This window comes from Ciconia boyciana, chromosome 7 (assembly GCF_034638445.1).
Source record: "Ciconia boyciana chromosome 7, ASM3463844v1, whole genome shotgun sequence".
Classification (NCBI taxonomy): Eukaryota; Metazoa; Chordata; class Aves; order Ciconiiformes; family Ciconiidae; genus Ciconia; species Ciconia boyciana.
In genome coordinates, this window is record NC_132940.1 from 47,582,665 (window position 1) to 47,607,335 (window position 24,671).

The 24,671-nt window shown below is 39.7% G+C and overlaps 1 protein-coding gene across 7 annotated transcripts in view; it reads right to left on the reverse strand.

Moving 5' to 3' along the window:
* Positions 1–24,671, reverse strand: part of DOCK10 (dedicator of cytokinesis 10) — a 165,010-nt gene that overhangs the window by 72,566 nt on the left and 67,773 nt on the right. For all 7 annotated transcript variants that reach the window (XM_072866735.1, XM_072866733.1, XM_072866737.1 and 4 more), the window contains exons 3-9: positions 21,958–22,047; positions 13,018–13,100; positions 8,157–8,229; positions 7,699–7,833; positions 7,294–7,428; positions 2,312–2,495; positions 600–685 (exon numbers count right to left, since the gene is read on the reverse strand). In XM_072866735.1, coding sequence (XP_072722836.1) covers positions 600–685; positions 2,312–2,495; positions 7,294–7,428; positions 7,699–7,833; positions 8,157–8,229; positions 13,018–13,100; positions 21,958–22,047 — 786 coding nt within the window. The remainder of the gene's footprint in view (positions 1–599; positions 686–2,311; positions 2,496–7,293; positions 7,429–7,698; positions 7,834–8,156; positions 8,230–13,017; positions 13,101–21,957; positions 22,048–24,671) is intronic.

The following is a 24,671-nucleotide window of genomic DNA, read 5'->3' on the forward strand; positions in this document are numbered from 1 at the left end:
TATCTGTAGTAGCTCACTGACAGAAGATTGCAAACAGATCATACATTCCTTTAAGAAAAGGCAGTGAAATATTTCCAATCTAGCTTTTAATCAAAAAGCTTCTTAGCACCATCGACAATTATCTCATCCATATGAAGCAGTTTATGAGATCCAAAGGACAAAACGCCTCCCCTGATACTACACGCATCTTTCATTGAAATTACAGAAGGTGATGAGCAGTTCACAGCTTGATTCCTTGCAAGGCACACAGGAAATCTTGGCTCTCCAAGGGCCAAGATCCTCTGAAATGCAGTTAAAGAGTAAATATTTCACAGATAACTGCAGGGTCCAGACCCTTACTGACTTCACAGGTCTAAATCAAAGCACTCCAGGGAGCACTTACTTTCTTTACATCCAGTGGAGCTTTTCTCATTTAAAGAAAGCCATCAGCTGTTCAGAAATAAAATTATTCCTGTCATTCGTCATGGCTCTAACAATCACAATGGGCTGTGCTATATTTTCAAACCTTTCACAATGTTAGTGATCATCTGTTGGCATGCATTTTTCACCTAGGTAGCACTTTCCACTAAGCTTGTAAAGATAAGTATAACATCCATTACTTTTGCGAAGTCTGGGTGCAAGGTGTTCTCTGAAGAATCAGTCTCTTCTTGAGAGCAATCATAATTCACCGAAACTTCTGCAGGGTCTTGAAAAGAAGAAAAAAATATGCAAACAGTTTTATTATACTTGCTATTATCATTGGGTTAAAAAAAAAAAAAAAGAAAGAAAATCTATCCCCATGCTATTTCTTTTTATTCCCTTTAGTATCATCAGGCTAACAAGTGGAAGAGATACTAATGTAAACCTCTGTCCTCCTCAACCTCATCTCCCGCTGGTGCTTACTGTAACTTAGTTGATATTTAAGCTTTCAAACAAGAGGCCTGACTCTACTCAGTGAAATGTCTGACACATTCATCCATGACAAATATTCATGACCACAACAAAAACACCTTCCTTTGCTCTCTTGGTCCCATCTGAGGCAACACCGAGGGTTTATGTCAACTGAAAGATTTTGGACTCCCAGTAAAGTGAGTCTTCAGTGAGGCAGGCAGGACCTTACCCAATCTTTGGGAAGGGGAGGGATGCAGACTGGACTCCATGAGCTGCAAATCTATGGATCCAGAGAACAGCACTATACAGCAATGCCTTTGCTTTCCTTAGCTCACCAGGGACTGTTCTGCTTTCACTAGGTAATTCAGCCCAATGTGAAATAAGTCATTACAGCCATTTAGGGCTCTTCTGCCAAGAAAGCATCGTGCCTTTTGACAAGTTAACTCCACAGCACATTCCTGTTGCTTGTTATCAGGGTTTTTACCAGTAGAGACTTCTGTTTTCTGTTAGCCTTATGTCTTTGACCTTTTATGCACAGATTTCTTCCTGTTTCATTAATATCCCTTATGGGTAGGATTTCCAAAAGTACTTCTCTGATTCTGAAGCACAAGTCTCTTATGCCTCTAAATTATAAAACCATCTTTGGCAATATAAGGAGTATCCTGTCCCTCCAAAATCACAATTTATTATAAACACCAGGCTAAAGCCTTCAGTTAGCTCTGAACTTCCCCAAGATTCAGATGCATGTGGATTCAAAGCTTTCATTCAGCTCAGAGCACAAGCAGTTCATATCTGTATTAAGGTTTCAAGTGTTTTCAGTCTTAGAATTTCAGCTGGGGTTCATCCAAACTGAACGTGGATTTATGATGTGGAAGAATGAGTTACTGCCACATGAAGAGTGCAGTATAACAGAGCATCCAATTCTTTCTTCCACAATGAAAGCATATTAATACACAAACTCACAAAAGCAAGAAATTAAAAGTCAATAAGCTTCCAGGGAAGGAGCAATATACCACAGCTGGGATTTTTAATTATTAGCTCCAGATTTTTAAAGAAGAAAAAACGCTGGAAAAAGAACTGATCTAACCTCTCTCCAGCACAAAACTCTTTAAAACCTTCAGACTCCCAAGACAGTAAAACACAAAGTACTAGCAAGATCATTGACAGAGAGGACTATACTTGAAAAAGAGCTGCATATGCAAAGCAGAGCCACGTTGCTACTGCTGACTTCGTGGGGAGCAGCCTTTTGAAAATGATCTGTGGGGAGTTAGCTGACATTGTTCAGCGACTGCCAAAAGACTGATGCTGCTTCGTCAGGAATCAATAGATGCAGAATCCATTACAGACTCAGGCAGTTAAAGTGATTCAATAATGATATCTGAAGGTTCAATTTTTTGCATTTGATTAAAAAAAAACAATGCAAGAGACTATTCACTCTTACCAAGTTTCAGATCAGTGAGATCTGTACTTTTCCTCTCCTGAATGGTTCCCTCCGGATTTATTTGCAGGATTTTGTTGAGAGTGAAAATCCAGTCATCCATATCCTGCTCATTTTCAGCTGCCAGCACAAAGTATGTGAGGTCATTCATTTTCAACTCAAAGGCATGTTTCCTAAGCCTGTTATTCTGTTGGAACAAAAGGAAAAGAAAATAAACACTAGAACTAATTATAAAAAGGTACTGAAAAAGGCATCCATAAGATGGACTTGCATATGGCGACTCCTTAAAAATAACATCAAGCAAAATTCAGTGGCTTTAAAGACAATCCAAGTACTGTGATATTAATGCAAATTTATGTCAATTTATTGTTGGGTCTTTGTGCATCTAAGATCTTCTATGGCCAAATATACATCTTCTATTTAGCCATAGAAATCTAAGACTATGGACAATAACAAATTGTCCATAGGGCACTTCAAACTACCGTAGGGAATGCCTCCCAAGGAGAATAATGAAAGACCTCTGATGGCGAAGTACAGCATTGCCACATGAGTCGTAGTTGTCTGGAGAGAACACCTCTAAAGCCCAAGTCTTTACCTTGGGCTTACCAGCACACCAGACATTCAAAAAGATACTAAGTAGTGCTAAGCCATACGAATACTTGCTCCGTGGGAACAGGACTGAGTTCACCAAATTCAAACTAGCAAGCAAGCAAAGTCAGCACATGGTCAAAGACTATTCCATCCCTGACTGCTGAGGTTGGACCTCAATAGGTCAAAGCTAATTGTGAACAATTTACAAAATCTTCTGGTTTGAGATATTGACAGATGCTGCTAACAAGCTACATAAAACTAACAATTTCTAAGCATCTAATGAAGTTAGAAACATTGTGGTTAGGATGACAACATTTCTACATAATTTTGTTCTTTTTATATTTTTCTGAAACAGCTTCTGGATGATATGAGTCTAAACTTCGAATAGAGATTAACCAGTAAATCTCTCCAGAAGATTGCAATAGCACAAATTCCTCCACATGAAAAGATTACAGTGGGTACTTCCCACTGCCGCCCTTGTGTTAGAAGGATTTTAAAAACCACTAAGGAGATTTCAACAATTCTTTGCAGGAGGCAAAAGGTGAGGTATAGTGCTGTTCAGTCATTGCAATGCTATGCTTTTCAAGTATCAAATAAGAACCAATACCCAGTATACTGGCAACAGATTGAGTTCTGAGATCTGTTCTGTATCACCAGGTTTTACCTGCAGTAGATGGTTAATCCATCAATTTCTGTCATAAGAATTAACAGGTGCTTAGTTACTGAAACAGCTCAATAAAATTAAACAAAATGATGTGATCTAATACAATGTGCTTCATTCCTCAAATTTATCAAATTAGTGAGGCTTTTATCTCTTAGTCTTGTGGAAGCAGTTGCATTGATTGTCTCTCCTCCTTGCTTAAATCTGAAAGAACACTGACGCATCCTACCCCCTATTACTTCATCAAACTTTTACAACCACTGACTATGGAAGACCGTTTTGTTTTCAATATTGCAGAAAATTGCCATCACTTTGTTGACACATTAACCTTGGAGTGATGCTGACAAATGAAAAACACTTAATCCATCCCATAACTGGCCATTTCACTCAATTTTATTTTTCTTCATTAACAGTCTCAAATAACATGACAATGGTATCCTGTACTTCTACATACTATAACTACTTCTCAGTACAGTCCTATATCAACAAGTTAACTAAGAATAGCTTCTAAGCCAGATGGTGAGATGATAGCGATATTTTTATTTAAGAGGAACAGAGGCAAAATCTGATAGTGATTAGCAGAGGAGGAGACCAAGAACCCAAGACACTGCCAATGAAGTTCCACGAACATTTTTTTTCCAGCAGCAGAGACGATTTAGAATATTCCTACCCAATCTGTTGTTAATCACTTGCTCCAGTCCTTATATTACATGTCATGACCCAGCTCAGGAATCAGTTAAGACTGAACAACTTCTTCCGGAGCTACTCAGGTCAACAGAGTCCATCAAATCTTGGCTTTTCAAACTGACTTGGGATTGTGTGTGTGTATGTGCATGCGTGTGTGTTATTTTTTAGTTCTGCTACTGGAAATGGTCTTGGTAGGAAACAGTTTTCCTCTCAAGTACTTTATTGAGGTGTATATTCTTTCAGGGATATAAATTTTAGTTCACCCAACATAGGGTAAGGATAGGGTTGGGTTTTGTAGCAATTGGTTCTCGGGTGTCCAATATTTTTCTTGATCCTGAAATCACTCTAATCCTCCAATCACTGCATACATTCAAATTAATGTAAAACAAGTACTAAAATTTCACTGAAACCTGTTTTTACTGATATAACATGAGGGCTTGACCAAGAGCTAGAAGTTGAAGAAAACTATGCCAAGAATCTTAGGTAGTGGCCGTTCAAAACTTTTAAAGCTAGATTATGTTTATAAGTGGATTATGTATACCAATTTATGCACAATCTATAAAGAAAAAGGCTACGTTTCAATTTATCTTCAGAAAGTACAAACAGCATTAAAATGAATGCATTTCTTGTCTATATTATGTACTTCCCCTTACAGACATGGCCAAGATCTTTAAATCAGGTACTGTAACACTATTAGACATTATCTAATAGAGCAATATCTCTCGCATGCTGCATCTTAAGAACATTAGGGCAGGAAAACTTCAATATCCACTTTTCCATCTGCACTTCAGACTTCTGGCAAGCAGATGAGATCTACAGCAAAGCCTTTGTTTCAAATCTAAAGCCAACTATTTTCTTCCTGATCAGTTAACAGGAAAAAAAAACCCCTACCATTTCTAAGTTTGCTTCTCTGTAAGTCCTTCCATATGGTATGTGGACCTTGAGGTTGACTTGTGATCTTCAACACTTAATTTCAAGTTTAAAATTTCTTCCAGAAGGAAATAATACAAGATTCAAAAAGAAACTATGGATGAGCTATAAATGAAACATCAAGCTAAGTCTAATGCCTGCAGGGTCATTCTTCCAAAATAACAGAATTGTTCTGGAAGTATTCTGTATTTTATCTGGAGATGACTTCTCCAGGATGTTTACTACAATTTAGATATTCAACCTCTATCAAACAGGAACTCAAAGCCATTCATAGAGAGTTAAATGATCTACAGTGGTATTAAAACTCATTAAATCAGAACTTTCACATCGCAGTTTTCCTCTAAATCTTCAGTTTTACTCAACTCTTTCTCCACATTCTATGGTCTCCCTGTTTATGGCAACTCTAAGCCAGGTTTTGTTTTTCAGCCCTATGATTCTAAGTTCATCGCAGACTTTGATAGCTGATGATACTTGCCCTACTACCCCCTTGGCTAAGACTCACTTCTTGCTAGTGAAGATAGCTCATAAATTTGTGCATCCCATTCTAAATGTCAGTCAAAGAACAATCACTAAAACTAGTGTCTGGGGGTAGGCGAGAGGAGAACATACAGTTCAAACAGTTTGGGACAATTTGCAGGAACGCTGTAGATTTAGAAGGCAGCTGTCGAAGTTCAGGAGGAGGATTTCAAAGGTTTCTTGAGCTTTTTTATCACAGGTTAGTCAAAAAGGCCAGAAATCTTGCAGTCAACACATTTATGCTATCATGGCGTGTCATCAGAAACAACACAGCAGAACAGTCACCCTCTGGGATAGCATTAAATCTGTACCTAAAACCACGCTACAGGGATGTCCAGGGCTTAACTAGAGCTCTGGCCGAGACCCGTCTTAAAAGCACACACTGCCAGCAAGCAGGAGCAAGCAGTAATTTCTAACCAGGATTTCCGTGTAAGAATCTCCTCTATGGCTTCTGCAACACTTCCAAGCTACCTGTTAGGGTCTTTCAAGCCAATGGACTGACACAGGCAAACATAATTGTCCTTCTACGTATTTATCTCCATCCTGTCCTACACCTGTTTGAAAAAAGAAACACCCTTTTGAACTACACAGGGGAAACAGTCATTCCCTACAGAGCTGGGTACTTTCCTGGGTGCAGGAACGAGGTTCTGCAGGGGGCTGTCAGCAAATATTTGTTCCCAAAGCGAATTACTCACTGATTATTTTTCTTGCTCCAAAAGGCCTGTTTAGGGGTAAAGGAGAGACTTCCCAACCAACAAAAGCTTGTGTTTATCGGGGGTCTTCCCTTGCATTACCTAAAAGGTTTCTTTCAAAGCAACTCTCAAATCAGTCTGCGCTAGCACTGTTACGAATCTTTAATGGTTAAGTAGTAAAGAATGAAGTATAGCTAAAAAAAAGGAATTTCCTTATTTAGTGACACAGGGGGGTAGATCAATCACACTAACATACTATTCAAGATAACATCTTGTTTAGAATGGAAAAAAGGAAAACAAAGAGAAATACATTAATAGAATTAGAGGAAAGGCAGAGCAAGAAGGGGAAAAAAATCTCAGAACTCAATCTTAGGGGGAACAAAAATAAAAGGTGGTATGAGACATTTCTGGCTATTTATTTTTCCAAGCCACAATAAACAATAAGGGTCTGTCCTACCTGCTGCCCTTAAGACTCTCTATCACCTCCAAAAGTGATGATCTTCAAGGAGGCTCAGGATACAGGATTAATTTACCATTTGCCCAACAGCCAATGCTTTATAACCTGAGTCTCTTTAACCCACAACAAGCAAGCATGCTCTTAGTAAGCATGAGGTAAAATCTGGCAGCTAGGAAAATAATTTCAGTGAAAAGAAACATTTTATGATATTTTTTTCTCATGTGTGCCATGTGCAAAGAGCATATGCATGATCTGCTAGTATAATTCAACTGTGTTTTTTGTAACCTGTCAGTCTGAGCACTTGTACCTTTTTAAAGAGCAAAACTAATGGTGTCTTCATTTAATGAAACTGCTGATGAGACCAGTATTCCATTAATGTATGCATTCTTCTACTTGCCTTTTAAAATGTATCTGACACCCAAGCAATACAATTAAAGAAACTGAAACTTACCTGTACGACTCCTGTACAAGAATCCAAGAAAATGCATCCCTTTGGCTCCTTTGATATTTTTTCATCTTTATAAAAATTCATAATATATGAGTTATCCGACAACTGTGTCAGCTGGAAGTAGCGCTTTTTGAATGACTGAAGTGTGGAGGGGAAAAAGAATGACAATTGTTGTACCACAAATTATTTTCACTGATACTTTATTCACAGGGTTTAGATAACAGGCAACCCCTAACTGCACTTCAATCGCACTGTTTTGCAGACAATTGCAATATTACTTTACTATCATTTAAAGCAATGTAATCAAACCTGAGATATAAGGAGCTAAATGACAATGGCAAACAAGTGTGCCTCTGCGGGGGATATAAATCTAAATGGAATAAAGAAAGAATAATGCTGTTCCCTTACCCGAACGGTAATGCTATTGTTTACAGTGCTGTTGAAATTCCCTTTATAAAGCCATCCAGACTTGTAAACTCCTGCTGCTAATCCTCCTCCTCCACCACCACCACCACCTTTTGAAGATGAGTGGGATGTTGTATCCTGTATGAAAGACATGATTAATATTGCATGGACTTGCTTTTTGAATTCTAGGACAAAAGAAAACTGTAACTTGTGAATAACTGCTTGACAACAAATAATCATCCTTTCATTCCTTTTAAAATAAGATGTTATTAATATGCCTGCTGTGCACATGATGACGTAAGAGACAAAGCTGTTCCACTAATTTCAGAGTTATTTAAAATATGAAATATTTTATAGGAGACAACGAGCCTCCATTATCATTCTTTATCTGATATTAAAGCAATAAATAACTCTTACCCACGGGGAAAAAAAAAACCAACCCCAAAAATCAGAATACATACTTCATCCTTATCCACATCTTCATGATCGATTTCAAAGGAATGTGATGGCAGTTTCTCTGGTCTACATTCATTTCTGGGAGGGAAGGAAAAATGTCTTCAATGTTTTTTTCTTTTTTTTAAAATAATCATGTACCTGCTCTTTCAGGGAGGCAACTGTCCCGAGCCCCCATGACATCTTCAGTATACCTATTGCTATTACCTCCTTTAAAATTCACAACAGTTTCAAAATGCAGCTTTTTTCTTAAGCCCCATATATGTTTTTTTTCAACACTATGAAGTGGAAACAGTTCTATACAAATGATGAAATACCACTTCTTGTTCTCTTCACTGTTCTTTCACCACAACAGGCAACATAACCCAAACAGTTTCCAAAGAGATATCCCGTTTAAGGCTGTCAAATGAATGAAATTAGAAAAAGCTATTAAAGTGTTCAATTAAGAACATTCAGCTTAAAGCTTCTACATTTCTTCAGTATTTCAAGATATTTTTTACTAGTCAATATGATGAGCCTTAAAGTAATTTTTAAAATACACAGATGTCTTTTTGATGAGGTGCCATTTAAGATTTTCATATTGTGGACTTAAAACCAAAATTGAATATGAAAAAACAAAGCACTTAAGCACTTGCTTCATTTTAAGCACATAAGTAATTGTACTTAGGCCCAGAGTACTTCGCAAGTTGCAGAATTAAACCTTAAGTAACAGCCAAATACACATGATAAAAGTTCAAAGATATTTTTAAATGGAGAAAAAAATAGATTTTTCTGTGGCCTGAGAAATATCAACATTGTTTTCAAATTCCTGAAGACTTCAAATCTAATTTTGGAAACCTTCAGTTATCATGTGAAAACCTACAAAAGCTGTCATGCTAAAAGCCATCATTCATCAGGAAGACCAACTTTTCCAGAACTTACTTTCATCTACCCAGCATGAGAATGGGAACAGAGCAACACTACTCTCTACCATCCAAGGAAGCAAATCCAAACAGAAGTTGAGAAACCACAGACTCCTCAGCTAGTTTCCTCTCTCGACTTAGTGAGCTTTAGCCCACACTAGCACATAATGTTAAATGTCACTAATTAAAAAAAAAAAAAAAAAAAAAAAAGTGGTAACTTTGACCCTTTTCATTTTCTATTAATTCATACACAAGTTACAGATTAGGAAGATTAGAGTAATGAGCAATACCTAGCTCCTCTTCACTTTCCCTATTTCCAAGTCAGTGTTCTCATGATGTAACTACCCCACCGCAACCTAAATCAGCATTTCAGCAGAGCCAGGAGAACCGAGTGCACACATAACACAGGAGTGTTTTATTCTCTGTTTTAGTTTGTTCTGGTTTGGTGTTTATTTAATGTAAACAACTGATCAATATTTTGAATAAAAGGAACATTTGCAATCTATTGACATCTTTGACATCTGTAAAAGTGTTAATATTCAGAATATTTGTGATGGAAATCCATTGCAGGTTTTCCAATGCAACCAAGGGCAGCTGTTAAAAATTCTTACCCAAATACTCCCTCCCACCCAAAAGAACCCCAAAGCAAAAATCTCAAGCCAAATCCCACCTTTTATAAAAAACACCATTCAAGCCTTCACATTTTTAGACAAAAACCCTATAGGCTTATTCATTATTCAGAGCTAAAAGTGCACCGCAGTGCTCTTGGGGTGATGTGTAGGCAGACTGACCGATGCCCTCTGGCCACACGTGGACAGATAACATCACTGCACACATTTGATTGAGGATCTGTACCAGTAACAGGAAGAGTTAGTCAGCTACTGAAAAAAAAACCAAAACAAAGCCCCAACCCTAATGCCCTTGATGCTAGTGGGGAGAAGAAGGAGGAGTCAGAAATCTGCTGGATTAGCAGGGTGCCAACCCCTCACCATATGACACAGCAACTCTGGCCCGCTCTGCTGCTCCATGGTCAGAGTGTGAGCCTGTCCCATTAAACCACAGCCCCTCCACAAGCCTGGGTACATGGGTAAGTTTATTAGAAAGAAGGAAATCCTTCTGTCCTCTCAGCAGAGCTATAAAAGAGATAGAAAAGGACAGACCACTACTGCTTCAGGTGTCAAGATCTCACTGACCACCCATGAAACACTCATCCACTCAGACCTCTGTGTCATTCTCCATAGAAGAAGTTTTTCCCTTCCTTGGATGGGAATCCTTTTGGGCATGCTCCTCATCATTCTAGGTCAGGTGGATAAAGCGTGGTAAGGACATGATCCTGTTTGGTATACTGTACCCTCTTTTTCTCTGCCTGCTGCCTCTTCAGACCCATATGAAGATGCAGAATTCCAAGGAACCAGACCTGAAATATCTACCAAATTTTCCAGGTTTCCTATAAATGACAGCAAAAACTTTGCTAATGACTATTTCTGTTCCCAGACACGCTGTCACCACAGCACACACTAAGCAACCCATTCTTCCTCCACCCTTCCACTTGCTCAAGAAGCAAGAACACACACCAGCACAAAGCATAAAAAATGGTGTAAAAAGAGGTAGTGAGAGCTCACAGAGAGGAATTTAATGGGTAGAAAGACCTGAGAAAAACCTCAAAGGAGGAACACACTCAGAGAAAAACTAAAGCAATTGCTAAACACTTTGGTCATGTTGTGCACGTCATTGAGCTCTTCCCTGGTGCCTCAGCACTACTTCTGTGGAATTGCACCATGGACACGTTGAGTCCTCATTGCCTGCCCCAGGTGGTTGGCATCACATTGCAGCTGCTTCCCAATCAGAAAGGGTCAGTATTCAGAAAAAGTAACTTCGATATCTGATAAAAATCTGATACACCATGCAGCCATTACTTGACATGTTGTATGACTGTGTGAAACAGCACAGCATGGCCTCACATACAAACAAGTATGAAGTCCTTCAGCATTGCTGAAGGCTGCTGAATCCCAATTTGTGTGTTTCTAAATAGGAAAGCCCATGGGAAGGTTCAGCACACCCTCAGTGAACGAAAGTACTTTAGCCATAGTTAGATCTGGTATTGTAAATGATGTTCCTTTCTCATGATGCAAAGCTAAATGCTTAATACTCATCCAATCTTCCCCAATACAACAATTTCCTATAAAGGAATTGATATAACAATATGCTCAGATTTCTGATAGCATGACAGCAGTTTTGCACAAATGAAACAAAAAACTGTGGAAACTGGGCATCCAGAGCTATCAACAGTGAGACAGATACAATACTACGACAAGGACATATCAAGCCACTTTATTTTTAATGAGGCAATTTAGTCTAAAACACTGAACTTCATAACATGCATGTCCAATCAAGGTCCATTGATGTTGAAAAGGATGGTAATGGTATGAAATGAGATGGACTCCAAACCAGCTCTGTTTAAGGTATGTTAAGCTCAAAAGCCATGGCAACTTTCAGCAAACAAAATACAGACACTCCTGCTATAGCTTTGCTTCTGAAACATCAACCAGTGCTACATCCAAACCATTCCTGAGTGCTATGTTCTGATACAAGACAAAACAAGATCTCTTGTTTTGTTATAATCCTCTACGCAAGGGGGGAAGAAAGTAAGATGTGAGACACCATAACATCCCTGGAGCAAATCATGAAACTCATGAAAGCGAATCATATTAAGCACCGTATTAAAATGACCTTCACAGAAGATGATACATGTAATCAGCTAAAATGTACTTTTGTGCAGAGTAATGCAACCACGTCTGTCAAATGCATATTTCATAAGAGTGAAGATGCTTAAGGTTAAATGGAAAACTGCTGTGCGGCAAACATTTTTCTTGAGCACTAAATGCATTAATTTTCTAAAACAATCAGTGCACTGGGTACTTAAGAAAAGGTATGTTTATAATCTCTGATTAGGAAAACTGCTCTTAATGGCTTTTTGTACTACCATATCCACTGTTCATAAAAATACCAACATACAAGAGAGAATGCAGATCTGAGGGAAGGCTTGCAGCACAAAACCCTCTGAACACAGCATCTAAAGGGACCATAAGAATCAGTTTATCGATTCCTGCAACAATATGTTTAGTTAGTACTAGTTTCCATCCAACCCAAGCCTGGAGCACCGATTCCTGTGTTATGTGCACGTAATAACCTTTTTCATCCAGTATCATAATTTTAATGCCTTGAATTCCAGGAAAGGAGGCGGTAACACAGCTTGTTTGGGCATTCAGTGATTTCATTAACTACTCCTTAAAACAGTCCTCAGGGCACAGGATACAAGCTTGCCAGAAACAGGAGTAAGGGTAGAAACTCACGCATGAAGGAATGAGCACAAAATTCTTAATTTCTTTCCACTCAAGTCAAGGAACTTGTTCCTTCTCCTCCCAGCACCTTTACATTGATTCTAATGTACTGCCTCCAAGCACAGAACAGATGCCTGCTTACCCAGACACCTGCACATTTCTGCAGCCTTGTATCACCAGTGCTGCACCAGCGTGTGCTGTACACATTGCACCCAGTTCTTCTGTACAGTGCAGCTATAAAGCACTAAGTGAAATCCTACTCCTCTGTTACACAGAGTAACTAAAAGGAGAATTAATCCCAGTTAAAGGTGAGTGACATTTATGCATTATTAAGGAAAACAGAAAGCCAGCTTTCCTGTATCAACTGTGCTTTGAATACGCAAATACACTTCTAAGGATTTGAATCAGCACTAATAGAGTTTGTTGATACTAGTGAATTCTGCAGAGTCTTGAACTTTTGCTAAAGGACCTTTTCTTCCCCTTTTTAAAAATGCAAGGCACTATAAATACGTTAAAACAAGCAGAGCATGTAAGACAAAGGGAAGTGCAAATATGGACAAAGCTCAGCAAAATGACACAAACCTAATAGGAAAAATTAAAAAAGAAGAACTTATGCTAGATCTTACTGTGGTAAGTGTCGAAAGTCATCTGAATACTGTTCATATTTGTAGTTCACAACATGCCACTGGGAACTGTAGTATTTACAAGCCTAAAGAGAAAAAACACAAACAACAACAATAGAATTACTACAACTATTTAGACTCAAGAAGGCTAGAGAACTAAGAAAGATCTGAGGGAGTCCTTTGTGCTTTTCTTTTATAGCTGGGTGCACAGTTCTTAAAGGAAAGTCAGTCCTATGTTTCCACATTTTGAAGCACAATTTCCCTTTTAAATCAAATGCACTGAATCATACAAGATGGAGGAGGGGGCTGATAGCAATTTAACATGCTTTACTGATTCTCATCTACTCCGTAGGAAGCACCATTAAATTATAATGCTACTGCCTCAAAAGACACTACGTAGTTTAGGCCTGACTTTCTCCATGGACATTATACATTTTTTGTTTGCATGCTGTTTCATTTGCTAAGCCTTCCATTGCAAATATATTTGCCCTACTCTTTTTATTCCCCCTTGTTGCAGCACAAGTCCTCTACCTCTTGTTCTGCCCTTAAGGATTGATCTTTAACCTCTTAACAACATTCAGGAATATATTAATAGACTATCATTTCTCACCAGAGTCTCATTTTCCCTTCCACGCTGAATTTGCTCAGCCATCTCATCATCTCCTTGTAGTTTTTATTTTCTGAAAAACTTCTTACTGGTTTTGCTTTCATCTTTTGAAATTGTTTTTAATATATCAATCTCCCTTAAATAAGGGAACCAGACCTGAACAAAGACTATAATGAAGGGCTTTGCTATGCTGTCAAATAGACCAGAATAACTGTGCGATTTACTCGATGCAGAACTTTTATCAATGCAATTAAACACAACATGACATTTTTAAAGGCAACAAGATGCATGAAATATGTACAGTTATTGATAAGGTTCACGTGTACAACAAGAAAAATGACACAATGTCAGAATTTCCAGTGATTCTTGCTACAGAGTGCAAAATGCAAACTGATACTTATATAGTATGCTGAAGATTCTACCCCAGTATTGTATCATTTTCTCCCCACACTCCACCTGGAGCAAAAACTGAGATGGACTGAAAACTTAAAGGTGGTGCTTTCTAAATTACTCAGCACTGGCTTAACAAATCTCCTTTTTAAATCTTGTATAAAACATGCAGAGTATGTTGCTACAAATTAATTTAGGAAGTCATCTTGGATGTGGTCACAGTCTTCTGTGACAGCTTTATTTGTTTTAGAGTATGGAAAAGGCAGCAAGGAAGCGGATGCGCATTTATAGGCAGTTCTCTCCCACCCTGACACTGAACTGAGTAGTTCAGCACAACCAAAGCCAGTCTGCAGTAAACACATTCCATGTGGATCTAGCGTCTACTTTCTGGTCTGACATAAACCTTCATTATCTTACAGGATACAGAATAAAGTGTGACCATTAGACAATATAAAATAATCACATATTCTCTGAGAATGAACATAATACTATAGCATTATAACTGACTAACTCTGCACCTTGCAGGGTCAGGTCTAAAGCCTACCCCTGACAACCATGTTCCTACACCACTGCAACATTGTTTGCTCTTTGCCTTTGAATAGAAAAAAAACCCCACCACCCAAGAACAACTTTTCCGTTTTGTGAATCGTCATAAAACGACTTGGTCACTCTTGTATTTGTGTGATCTAAGTTTTAGTTAAAACTATTTGATAGTCACCTGGCCTATAAGAATACTGTTACAAGAGCAACATATACTCTGTTCTACACGAGCCAATGAAAAGCTCATTCATTTAATGTTGTGCAGATGAGCACAGACCCTCCGATTCACACTTCGCTTGCTTTCTACTTGGCAAACATAAACCAACTGAACCTTCTACAGAAAGGACCACTTTTTCCCTGTGGTAATTGCATTACTAAGTATTCTACTTAACAGATGCAACGGAAGCCCACAGAGAATTCTCAACACAGGCTTTTATTGCCAACATTATAGGCTAATGTGTTCAAAAAACCAGTTGTGAATAACATATAGAGCAGGCCACAGTATTTTAGCTTATAATGATAAAGGTTTATTGTGCTCCTCCAAGAAAAAGCTAATCAAAGTAAAAATCAAAGGGGACAAGCAGCACATTCAAGTATCATTCAATAAATTCACAAAAGGCAAGCCAATTCAGTGCAACAGCTAACGCTGTTCTTGAACTAGCTTGTTGCGGCTATCCATTGTAAAGTAGATCAAGTTTTTTTTAAAAAAAAGTTACAGTATTTTCGCTTCAGAATATCCCAACTAAAAATCAAATACTTCTGCTAGCTGTACTTCTGCTAGACTTTTAATGATTTTTTTTTTTAATTGGAAATTATTATTGGAATTTTGATTTTAGCAATGAGGAAATATACCAGCGAACCTGATTTGAGGAGCAAGAAAAACCTTTCTAGAGGCAGAGATTTCATCAAGAGGCCAGAGCTGGATCCTACTGTTCCTGGCAAAGAGCGGAGGCACCAGTGCAGGGGCTGTTGAGCTCAAGTGGACTGCGGGGGAGGAAAAAATATAGATAGAGAAATGGAAGCTTTGGGATGTGGGAGGGTTGGCACACGTTTGCATGAACTTCCCTACTGCATTGTTGACCAGGCAGGCTGCACAGCCCATTCCCAAAGGCCCTATCAAATTCAGGTAATTTCTTTTCTTTTTTCTTGTTGCCCAGCTGGCCTAATTTTTCCTTAAAGAGACAAACAATCCTGCAAGCTTTTTCCACCTGTAACTTCTTAGCTCTGGTTCTGGCGATGACAGCATGATGGCTACCACAGTGAAAGAGGCACTTAGAAAAGATTTACCCTGTAATGCAAATGAACCTTTTGGAGAAGAAAAAAAAAAAAAAAAGAAAAGAGAATGGGAAGTGAGAGAAGTGCAAATGAGGCAAACACCTTGAAACATTTGAAAGCAACTCCCCAGCTTATATTCTCTCTAAGATAGCACTAGGTATGTGGTCTTCGGAAATACAGATGGCACATATGATAAAAGTCATTTGTGGAACTGGGGTTCTTGCAGAGAGACTGCATGCACGGAGCAATCCTGCCACCTCATTCACCCTTGAAGAGCAGCTATTTCTGAGGTGGAAAGCAGGAGATGTTGAACAGGGAAGGACAAGCCGACGCAAGAGCTTGGAAACAGAAAGCAAAGACCTGCCAGAGCTGCACGTGGCCACAGTGCTAAAGGGGAAGCTGCAGAGATGGCTCTGTGCTCTGCCCCATGACTGGGGACATGCATGGCACCGCTTATAAAGCCTTCCCAACCGCTTCTCCCTCCTGTGACCTCTGCTGCACCAACCAAAGGCAGCGTGCGGGGATTTGAGAAGGTGCAAGGCCGTGTGATCACCCTGGCTTGAAATTCAGCCGTCCACCCTGGGCCTACCCCTGCTCCCTTACGCCTGCAACAAGCATGGCAGCATCACGACTAGCTGCTAGCAACCTAGACCTTCATTTTGGGGCTCTTGAAGCTGTTTCCAAATGAACACAGTTGACATGTATCGTAAAGTCCAGTGATACAGCAGTGTAACAAACCAAAACATTAAAAAACACTACTATTTTGAAGTATTAAACATTTTTTAAAAGTATTTACCTCCGGTGCTATCAAAAGACCCACAGTCCTTTACTAATGTATGTCATTGTCCTGACACTACAGTTCTTTAAAGTACTGAAAGCACTTAGATTTTGAAGTTGGGGAAATCTACACTATGATGAGCAATAATAAAACTTTATTTGTGACATTTATCAACAGGAGTTCCCATTTTAATTTAACTTTGAAATATGTAAGAGCAATGCAGATTAACCTGTAAATAAAAAAGCCTCAGAAATCAAGTGTATGGACACACAACCACTTTCAGTAGTTACATGGAAGGCTGTCGCTCTTTTAACATTATGATTAATAAGACTCATGTTTAATAATTACTTACAGATCCTGTAGACACAACCTGCAAAATCTCAAATAAAAAAATCCCCCAGATGAATGGCGAGGGCTCTAAAAACTTACTACAAGTGACAACTCCAACTTTTGTATCTAGAAAATCTACACAGGAAAGTTAAGAGGCATCCACGTGAATACTGTACTATAGCAGACAAAATGAACTACATCATCCATCAAATGAAATTTCAATACTCTTACACTGTTACTTCATTTTAATGTAGTGCTTTTCAGCCAGCATGGTCCCTACTGCTCCAAGGATGAAGTGTGAGGACTACAATTACACCCACAAATGAAAAGGAGCCAACATTGGGGTGCAGGAAAGCTCAGTCTCAACAGCTCTCCCCACCAAGCTCTTTTCTTCATTGTCCTCATCTTTAAGAGTCATTTCCATAAGTTAAAACACCACAATTTGACATCAAATATAGATAGAGTCACTAAACAGGTTTAAGTAATGCTGCATTTGCAGAGTGCTGTTAGTATACTCCATTCTGGGTTTACCTCAGACTCCCTTACTCGATGTGCTGGCAGATTCCAGATGTCGCACGCAGGACACAATCAGGTCACGCATGCCATTAATAACTGGCCTCTGTTCCCAGGCTTTTTCCAACGGGTTGCTAAGATGACGACTGCCTAGATGTCTGTGATTTGAAAGAAGCAATTGGCTCTACAATGACTTCTAAAACTACAAGCATGCTCAAACACAGCTCAAGAGTGCCAGCAGATTTCTGAAGGAGACGGGCCTGACTTGAACCTACGCAAGTTGGCCCTTTGATAATACTAACAAGCCCCAAATCAGCCCATCTGCACAATAGCAGGCAATCTACCTTAGTCACCAGTAAGAAGTGGATGAGACCACCAGTGATGGCACTTGCAAGCTGATCCAAGGCCCAGCAAGTCACCAAAGGAGCCATTCCTGTAGCAGCCACCGCCGCTGGATCAGACTCCTGAAGCAAAAAGAGTGGGTCAGGAGGTACCTGGTCTACCTGGGAGGGAGGGATGAGACAACTTCTCAAAGGTCCCTCTGGGCTTATTTTCCACAATGACACTGCATAACCTAGGGAAGCTCCTGCAGCAAGCTGCTCTGTCCTCCTTTCTCCCCTGCACAGCTCCCGGCACACCCCTCCTCATTCATGTGGCCAGCCCCTCTGCAAACATGCTTCCCAAAAATCATATCCAAGTAGCACCTATCATTTTTGGAGGGATCATCTGGCTTAAACTCATTTAAGAAAGGACAGGTGACAGCTAATATTTATTTACTTTCTGGATTTTTTTTTCATATATACGTAAAGTTTCATTCATATAGATACACACAGTAGTGTGCATGTGTACGTATATACATGCATGCTTTCTGAAAATACTGACTTGATGCAAACCAATATGGGATTAAATATGTTGCAATTAGCTTAAGTTCTGCAAACTAAATATAACTCTGAATTGCAAAATGCACTGTCCCCTTATATTTCCAAATGAAATCTGTGAAAAATCCCAAGGAGCCATCTGATCTGCATATTCAGGAATACAGAGTTGGGAAAGGTGATATTGGGAATGTTTTCACTGTCCAAAAGGAAGAATTTTATTTTGTTTCCTGTGGAGTGAATGCTTTTATTTGCCAAAATTATGGACCATGAGGACAATGCTGACTGGCATAAATACATGCAGTAGACTCTGTGAGGAGTGGGAAAATTCAGAATTTGGGAAGAAACAGCATGGTACAGTACAGAATTCAAGGAAGTCAGGAATACTTAGAAAAAATAAACACTGAAGACAATTTTATTCTGGCTTTAAAAGTTTCTGGAAACTTTTATTTTCTTGGAACCTAATTTAGTTACTCAAGCTCCTCCTGCCTAAGAAAAGTTAAGGTGGAAAAATCCACAAGGAAAATATCCTAAGATAACTACAGGTACAGGAATGGTCGATTCACAAAGTATTACCTTTAGCATATACCTAACAATGACATATAAATTAGTAAAGGGACTCAGATATAAATCAATCATAAAATGTAAAATATTTATTCTCTTTGCATTCTACAGAAAATATTTAGTTATCAAAGGACTATTTATTTATTCAAGTCACCTTAATTTTATTTTTTTAAATTTTCATTTTACAGTTTCAGCAGAAAGGAGAAGGTTAGACATCTTATTTAAAGTAAGTTCTTCTGCCTCACCCATTATCATAACATCTGAACATCACCAACAGTGAAAGTTTCTAGTTACTGAGGAATCTAAAAGCAGTATTAAGAGAACTGAATTAGACAACTAGAGGCACAAACCTTCCACTATAGGTGGACAGCATCAAATACTATCCATACTGAAAGCTTTCCTCAGCAATATCAGCCTCATCTTTCTTCATCTGGCTTGTCAGCTCTTCTGCATCCATAAACCAATACTGCACAGGCAATCAAGTCATCCTGGTGTGCCTGTAAGTACTGCTTATGATCACTTGAGCAAAGGGAATCTGATCAAATCCCTAAGCTGTCATATGTATGGATTTTGGTACAGGCTGGGGAAAAAAACCTGATCCTTGAAGGACTCTAGCAATGAAAGACCTAGAGGTGGAAGTAAAGCCTTCCTACTATCACCAGTAGGAAACAAATGCCCAGGAAGAGACAGACAGGGTTTTAAGGCATTATCACAGACTTCTGACAACCCTTTCAAATGGCCTAGCAGTACCTTATAGACAAGACCATCTGAACACCACCAAATGTCCAGAAGGATGAGACAGGAGATCATGGATCCGAGCTCTTGAAATAGTTTCAGTACCATGTCCTCACCCTGCGCCATATGAAGAAAATTAGGTTCACCTTCAACAGCAGACCCTTCTGTAGTTAACTGACTTGCTCCATGCCCTCATGTCGCAACTTGCTAAACTACTGAGGTGGTGTAATGTACACTAATGGTCAGAGATAGCTGTTACCACCTATGGGGAACACCAAAATGGCTTCAGCGAGATGAAGCTGTACATTGCCTTTGTATAGCTTCCCCAACAGTCCAGTCAGGAATTAGACACTTGATCCTGGGTTGTAACAAGTACAGCTGACCAACAGATACTCAAGTATGTACAAGACGGACGCCTTCACTGTTCATGATATCATAGTATATTTGAAGAAACAGAAGACTCCTTCACTGAGTAAAGTGTTCACTTTTTTACAGCTCCAAAAAAGAAGTGTAGGTCACAAACTCCGCTCCTGCACATCTATCCAGAAGTGCTGAACACCAACCTGGAACACAACAGACTGCTGCTGGGCCAGTACAGATTTGTGCAATTGCTGCAGTGGACTACAATCACACATCTTCACAGCACCCCATGCTCAGTTTTACTTAATTTTGGACTAGAAACCATCCTCCTCCCGGAGCTTAATTGATTTTATATATAGCTTTTGGCTTTGTGGCAAAGTGGAACATATGCATTACTACTTTAAAGGAGGGTCTTATCCTGCTACTATTCCATGCACAGGCTTAGTTCTATAGTACTGTTTTTTTCCACTGCTTTGCTCCTCTCCCCCCCCCCTTGGCTCACTGGTATTGCAGAGAAAGCTAATAGATGTGCTCAATATGTATTTTACCAGGTTGTCATTAGCATCCCCTTGGAGCACTCAGCTGTAATGATTCCCAGACACTGTGTACTATGTTCCATTTTTAGACCCACCACTTTCTCTGTAAAGCCATGAGCACAGTGCTGGCCTTGCAACTTGTGGAACCTTAAAATAAAAAGCAGACCCCAAAGTGCTGAAAGGGCAGCAAGGGTTCTGGGAAGGTAGATAATTCCACAAGCTATGTTATCTTTTAACCCTACTGTCAGATTAAGAAAGATGGCAAAGTTCAGGCAATTTGAGCTGGCGGTAAGTTGTTATTGCTCTTTCTAGACCTGCTGGAGAGAAAGAGGGCCAGCCTGTAAAATGTCATGTTGCATACAATTGAACAGCTACATTTCTGCCTAATCTTGGATTTTATTTTTTCTAATCCCTGTGTTTGTCTGCAACTGACTTTTCCTCCACACATTATCTTGGAGTTATAGTGCATATGAATTAGCCCATACTCATTCAAACCAGGAAGCCAGGTGTGAAAAATCCCAATCTGAAAAAAAGGCAGAGAACACACACATCACAGTCTAATTATAATAAATGCTTGGAATTAAATCCCTCATAGAAGCTGGCTGAAAATTTGGTTTCATAAATCTGTTTTGTTAATGCAAATGATGAGCTATACTTTGTATCTCTAGTGAAAGACAGGGAAGGCTCAGGGAGCCATCTGAAGTAAATTCCCTTGAACAGTGCAGCCAGCACCTCCAATGTCCTTCAAAGTGATAAAACCAGTGACAACCTGAAATATGCCTGAGGTAGCAGGAAGAGCAATCTTCTCCTACAATCTGAGATCAGGTATGGAAACAATACAACTATAGTTTTTTTTAAAGGTAGAGCAATTAATCACTGCTGGTGGGGCTCTAACTGCCACGGAAGAACTTTGCTCGACTTTCTACTATGAAGGTAGAACAGACCCTAAATACTGACACTAAATATAAACCCCTACACATCCTTCACAGTGCAACTACTCCTCATATAGCTATAATATACACCTCCAAATAAGATACATACCTTGTAATAACTCTAATGGTCTAAAACAGTGTCAAATACTTATCTTTTTTGGAAAGATATCAATATTTTCAAAGTGCAAAGCACATTCAGATCACCAATGATTAGCCCTCGTAAAAATACCAACGTCAATATCAGTGGACAGGGAATGCAGCTGGGAAACAGTAGAATGAGAGGCTGATTTGGTGCATTTGCAATTTTTCTAGATACAAACATCTTGGAATAGGCACCTGCAGATATGCTGTTAACCCTCCCCCTCTTTCTGGCCTCCAAAATTCAAACCTGATTCAAATCGCCTAAACAATATTAAAAGAAAAACAAATGTTAATTATAATCATAGCAAGCCTCGCCCACACCCTTAGTTTTATTTAAAATTAAAGGATACACACACTAGATATTTACCTCTTTAACAAATAAATTTTCTGCTTTTCGTTCTGCATCTTCAGGTACAGAAGGATACAGTGTCCTGATTTCCAGTGAAATTGTGTCTGTCTGACAATAAAAAAAAAAAGGGCAAATTAGTCAGAGTGACAGAACATCAGTTTTGTCTCATGAAGAGGTTAAGAACCTTATTATTATGGCTTGCATTTCTCAATTTGTCATGCAGCCAATACACATGCACACCAACAGCTACAACCCAGCTCCTGCCCACACACGCTATTCAATACTATCAGCTAAAGCATTAATTATAAACAAGAGCAGTGTTCAAATAGATTTCTGGGAACAAAGTTGTTCCAAGCAAACTTGCTTCAGTCTCTGAGGTTTCTGATAAAAAAAAGTAATCAAGTCTTCCTTACATCCTCTCCCAGAAACATGTGCCAAATCCAACAGCATTACTTGCTTCCTCCACTTCCCTTCTGCACCGCACGCCTTTTCAGCAAGGAATGTGGAAACAGAACTAAAAGCGTTGACTCTTTTGGAAGGAGAAGAGAGGGGCAGAGAGTCCTCCCAATAAGCTGCAAAAGGACTGCCACAGGACAGCTTGATGGTTGGAAAGCAAGTGGAACCAGGCAACAGCTTCTCAGTGGGGCATTTCCATCGGCGGGTGCAGACAGCAGAGCAGGATTGACATGGGCCTCCGGATGCTTCCTGCAACCTCCTTTCAGACTCAACAGATGCTGCACAAATTAAGGCATTTTTTTGAAAGCAGCTCCTGACTGAGCTGGCTTGTCAGGCCCCACAGCAGGAAACCACACAGAGAAGTGGATCTCCAGAAGGTCTCCACAAGGACCCAAGCTTCCCTTAGTTCTCACCAGGCCAACGAGAGGCCAGGGCCACCAGCAGTGCTCCCCTGTGTGACCCAGGGCCTCCATGCTGAGGTCAGGCAAGGCAGCCACTTTGCAAAAGTCGTACGAGAGGAAGCTTTGGGGTATTTTGAATTAATCCACAGATCTGGCCCACTAATTTTCTCTGCCATAAGAGGGAAAAACAAACAAAACTAAACCCCAGCAGACCAGATTATGCTCTCAGTTACAATGGAGTAACTCCACCACTCAAGACAACGAAGGACTGAAACCAAGACACATCTGATCTCCCAAGCTACTTTTCTCTTCCATTACAGAAAGGCACATGATTTCCAGAAGGCGGCCTATGGCATATGACTGGTTTAGTATGAAGAACCACTTACTAATACCATGAAGCAGCCTGCAGTATCTACTGTGCCCCTGGAGGATCTCCTCCCAGTCCCCAGTCTCAGACTAAAAAGTGATGTTTTTCCTCTACAAATGGAAGCACCCAGACTCTACGTGACAACTACCTGGATATTATTGACTGTATTTTTCCTTACAGCTTACACAGACGACACTGATTCCCCCCATCACTTTCCATGAGAGTAATTATGAAAGAAAGGCATGTATCACTCAGTCAGATGCAAGCATCACGGGATTCCCCAAACTTTTTCTGTTTCATCTGGATAGCTCAGGATACAATGTGATTAAAACACTTTGGCTCCCACAAATAATGATGGTGCCTCATAGACACCACAAAGTGAAAAAAACCCCTGTTGTTCTGACAAACTAAGTGCAGTTTCCTAAATGCAGGTTCCTGGGCTCTACCCAGCTGTATTACCAAAGCCTGCGTGCACTGGAGAATTACACATTCAGTCTATGAATAAAAGAGACAGCAAATGGAGAAGTATGAATTTTCAGGCCACATTTAGTAATAGCGAAGATGTCTGAATCCTTGGTTGCTTAGGGACTTCCCAGCAGTACCCACAGTCTCTGGAACACGCTTCATTACTTTTACTTCACACATACGTGACATTTTAAGTCCCTTTTTTTAAGTGGTCCCGAGAAGACGCAATCCCTGAGTGCAGCTGAAAACCCATGGGTGCCCCTGAGGTCCATCATACGGAGTTCTTCCCAGGGCTGGGGCCCCGCTGGCAGCAGCAGCAGCCACAAAGCACGCACACTGTGCTCCCATGATATCACCACTGCTGAAGATCAGCTGCTGTTTCCAGACTAAGGCAGAGTGGGAGGCCACGAGAGAAGAGATGTGTGATGCACTCTGTACCTCGCACTGACCCTGTCGGGATGGTGACTAAGCTGCAGAGAGACCAACAACCTCTTCTGCTTGCCCATGACAAAACTTATCTGCCCCATGTATTACACAGAAGATAGTTTCCAGCATTTTTTTTTTTTTTAGTTAAGGCATATAGTAAGTCAAATTTTTTACCTAATACAACGCTTCTAGTTAACTGATATCAACACACTGACCAAGACAGCTAACATTTGCCTTAATGGGGTCATTGTGACTCTCTTCCCTTCCACAGCTCGTTAAAAAGGCTGTAGGTGAACAAGACATGTAACTCAAGCCCACTGTTTTGCCTGTGGTACGCTCCCCCACTTCCCTTCTCAACGAGACTACACTTGAAAGAAAGAAACATAGCCATGCAAAACAGAGAAACTGGGTAACATTGGGATTGTCACATCTGCAGACTTTGCCAAAGAATATCACAGGTTTATTTATACAGAATTCGGACATGGAAATTCTTGTGTATTGTTATATTTAAACTTTTTTTAAAAACTACAAAGCACTTCCCTTCTGAGAATTAGTTATGTTCAACCACTTAGCTGCAAAAGCCTTGCCACAAAAAACACTTCCTGTTCATAGCTGAT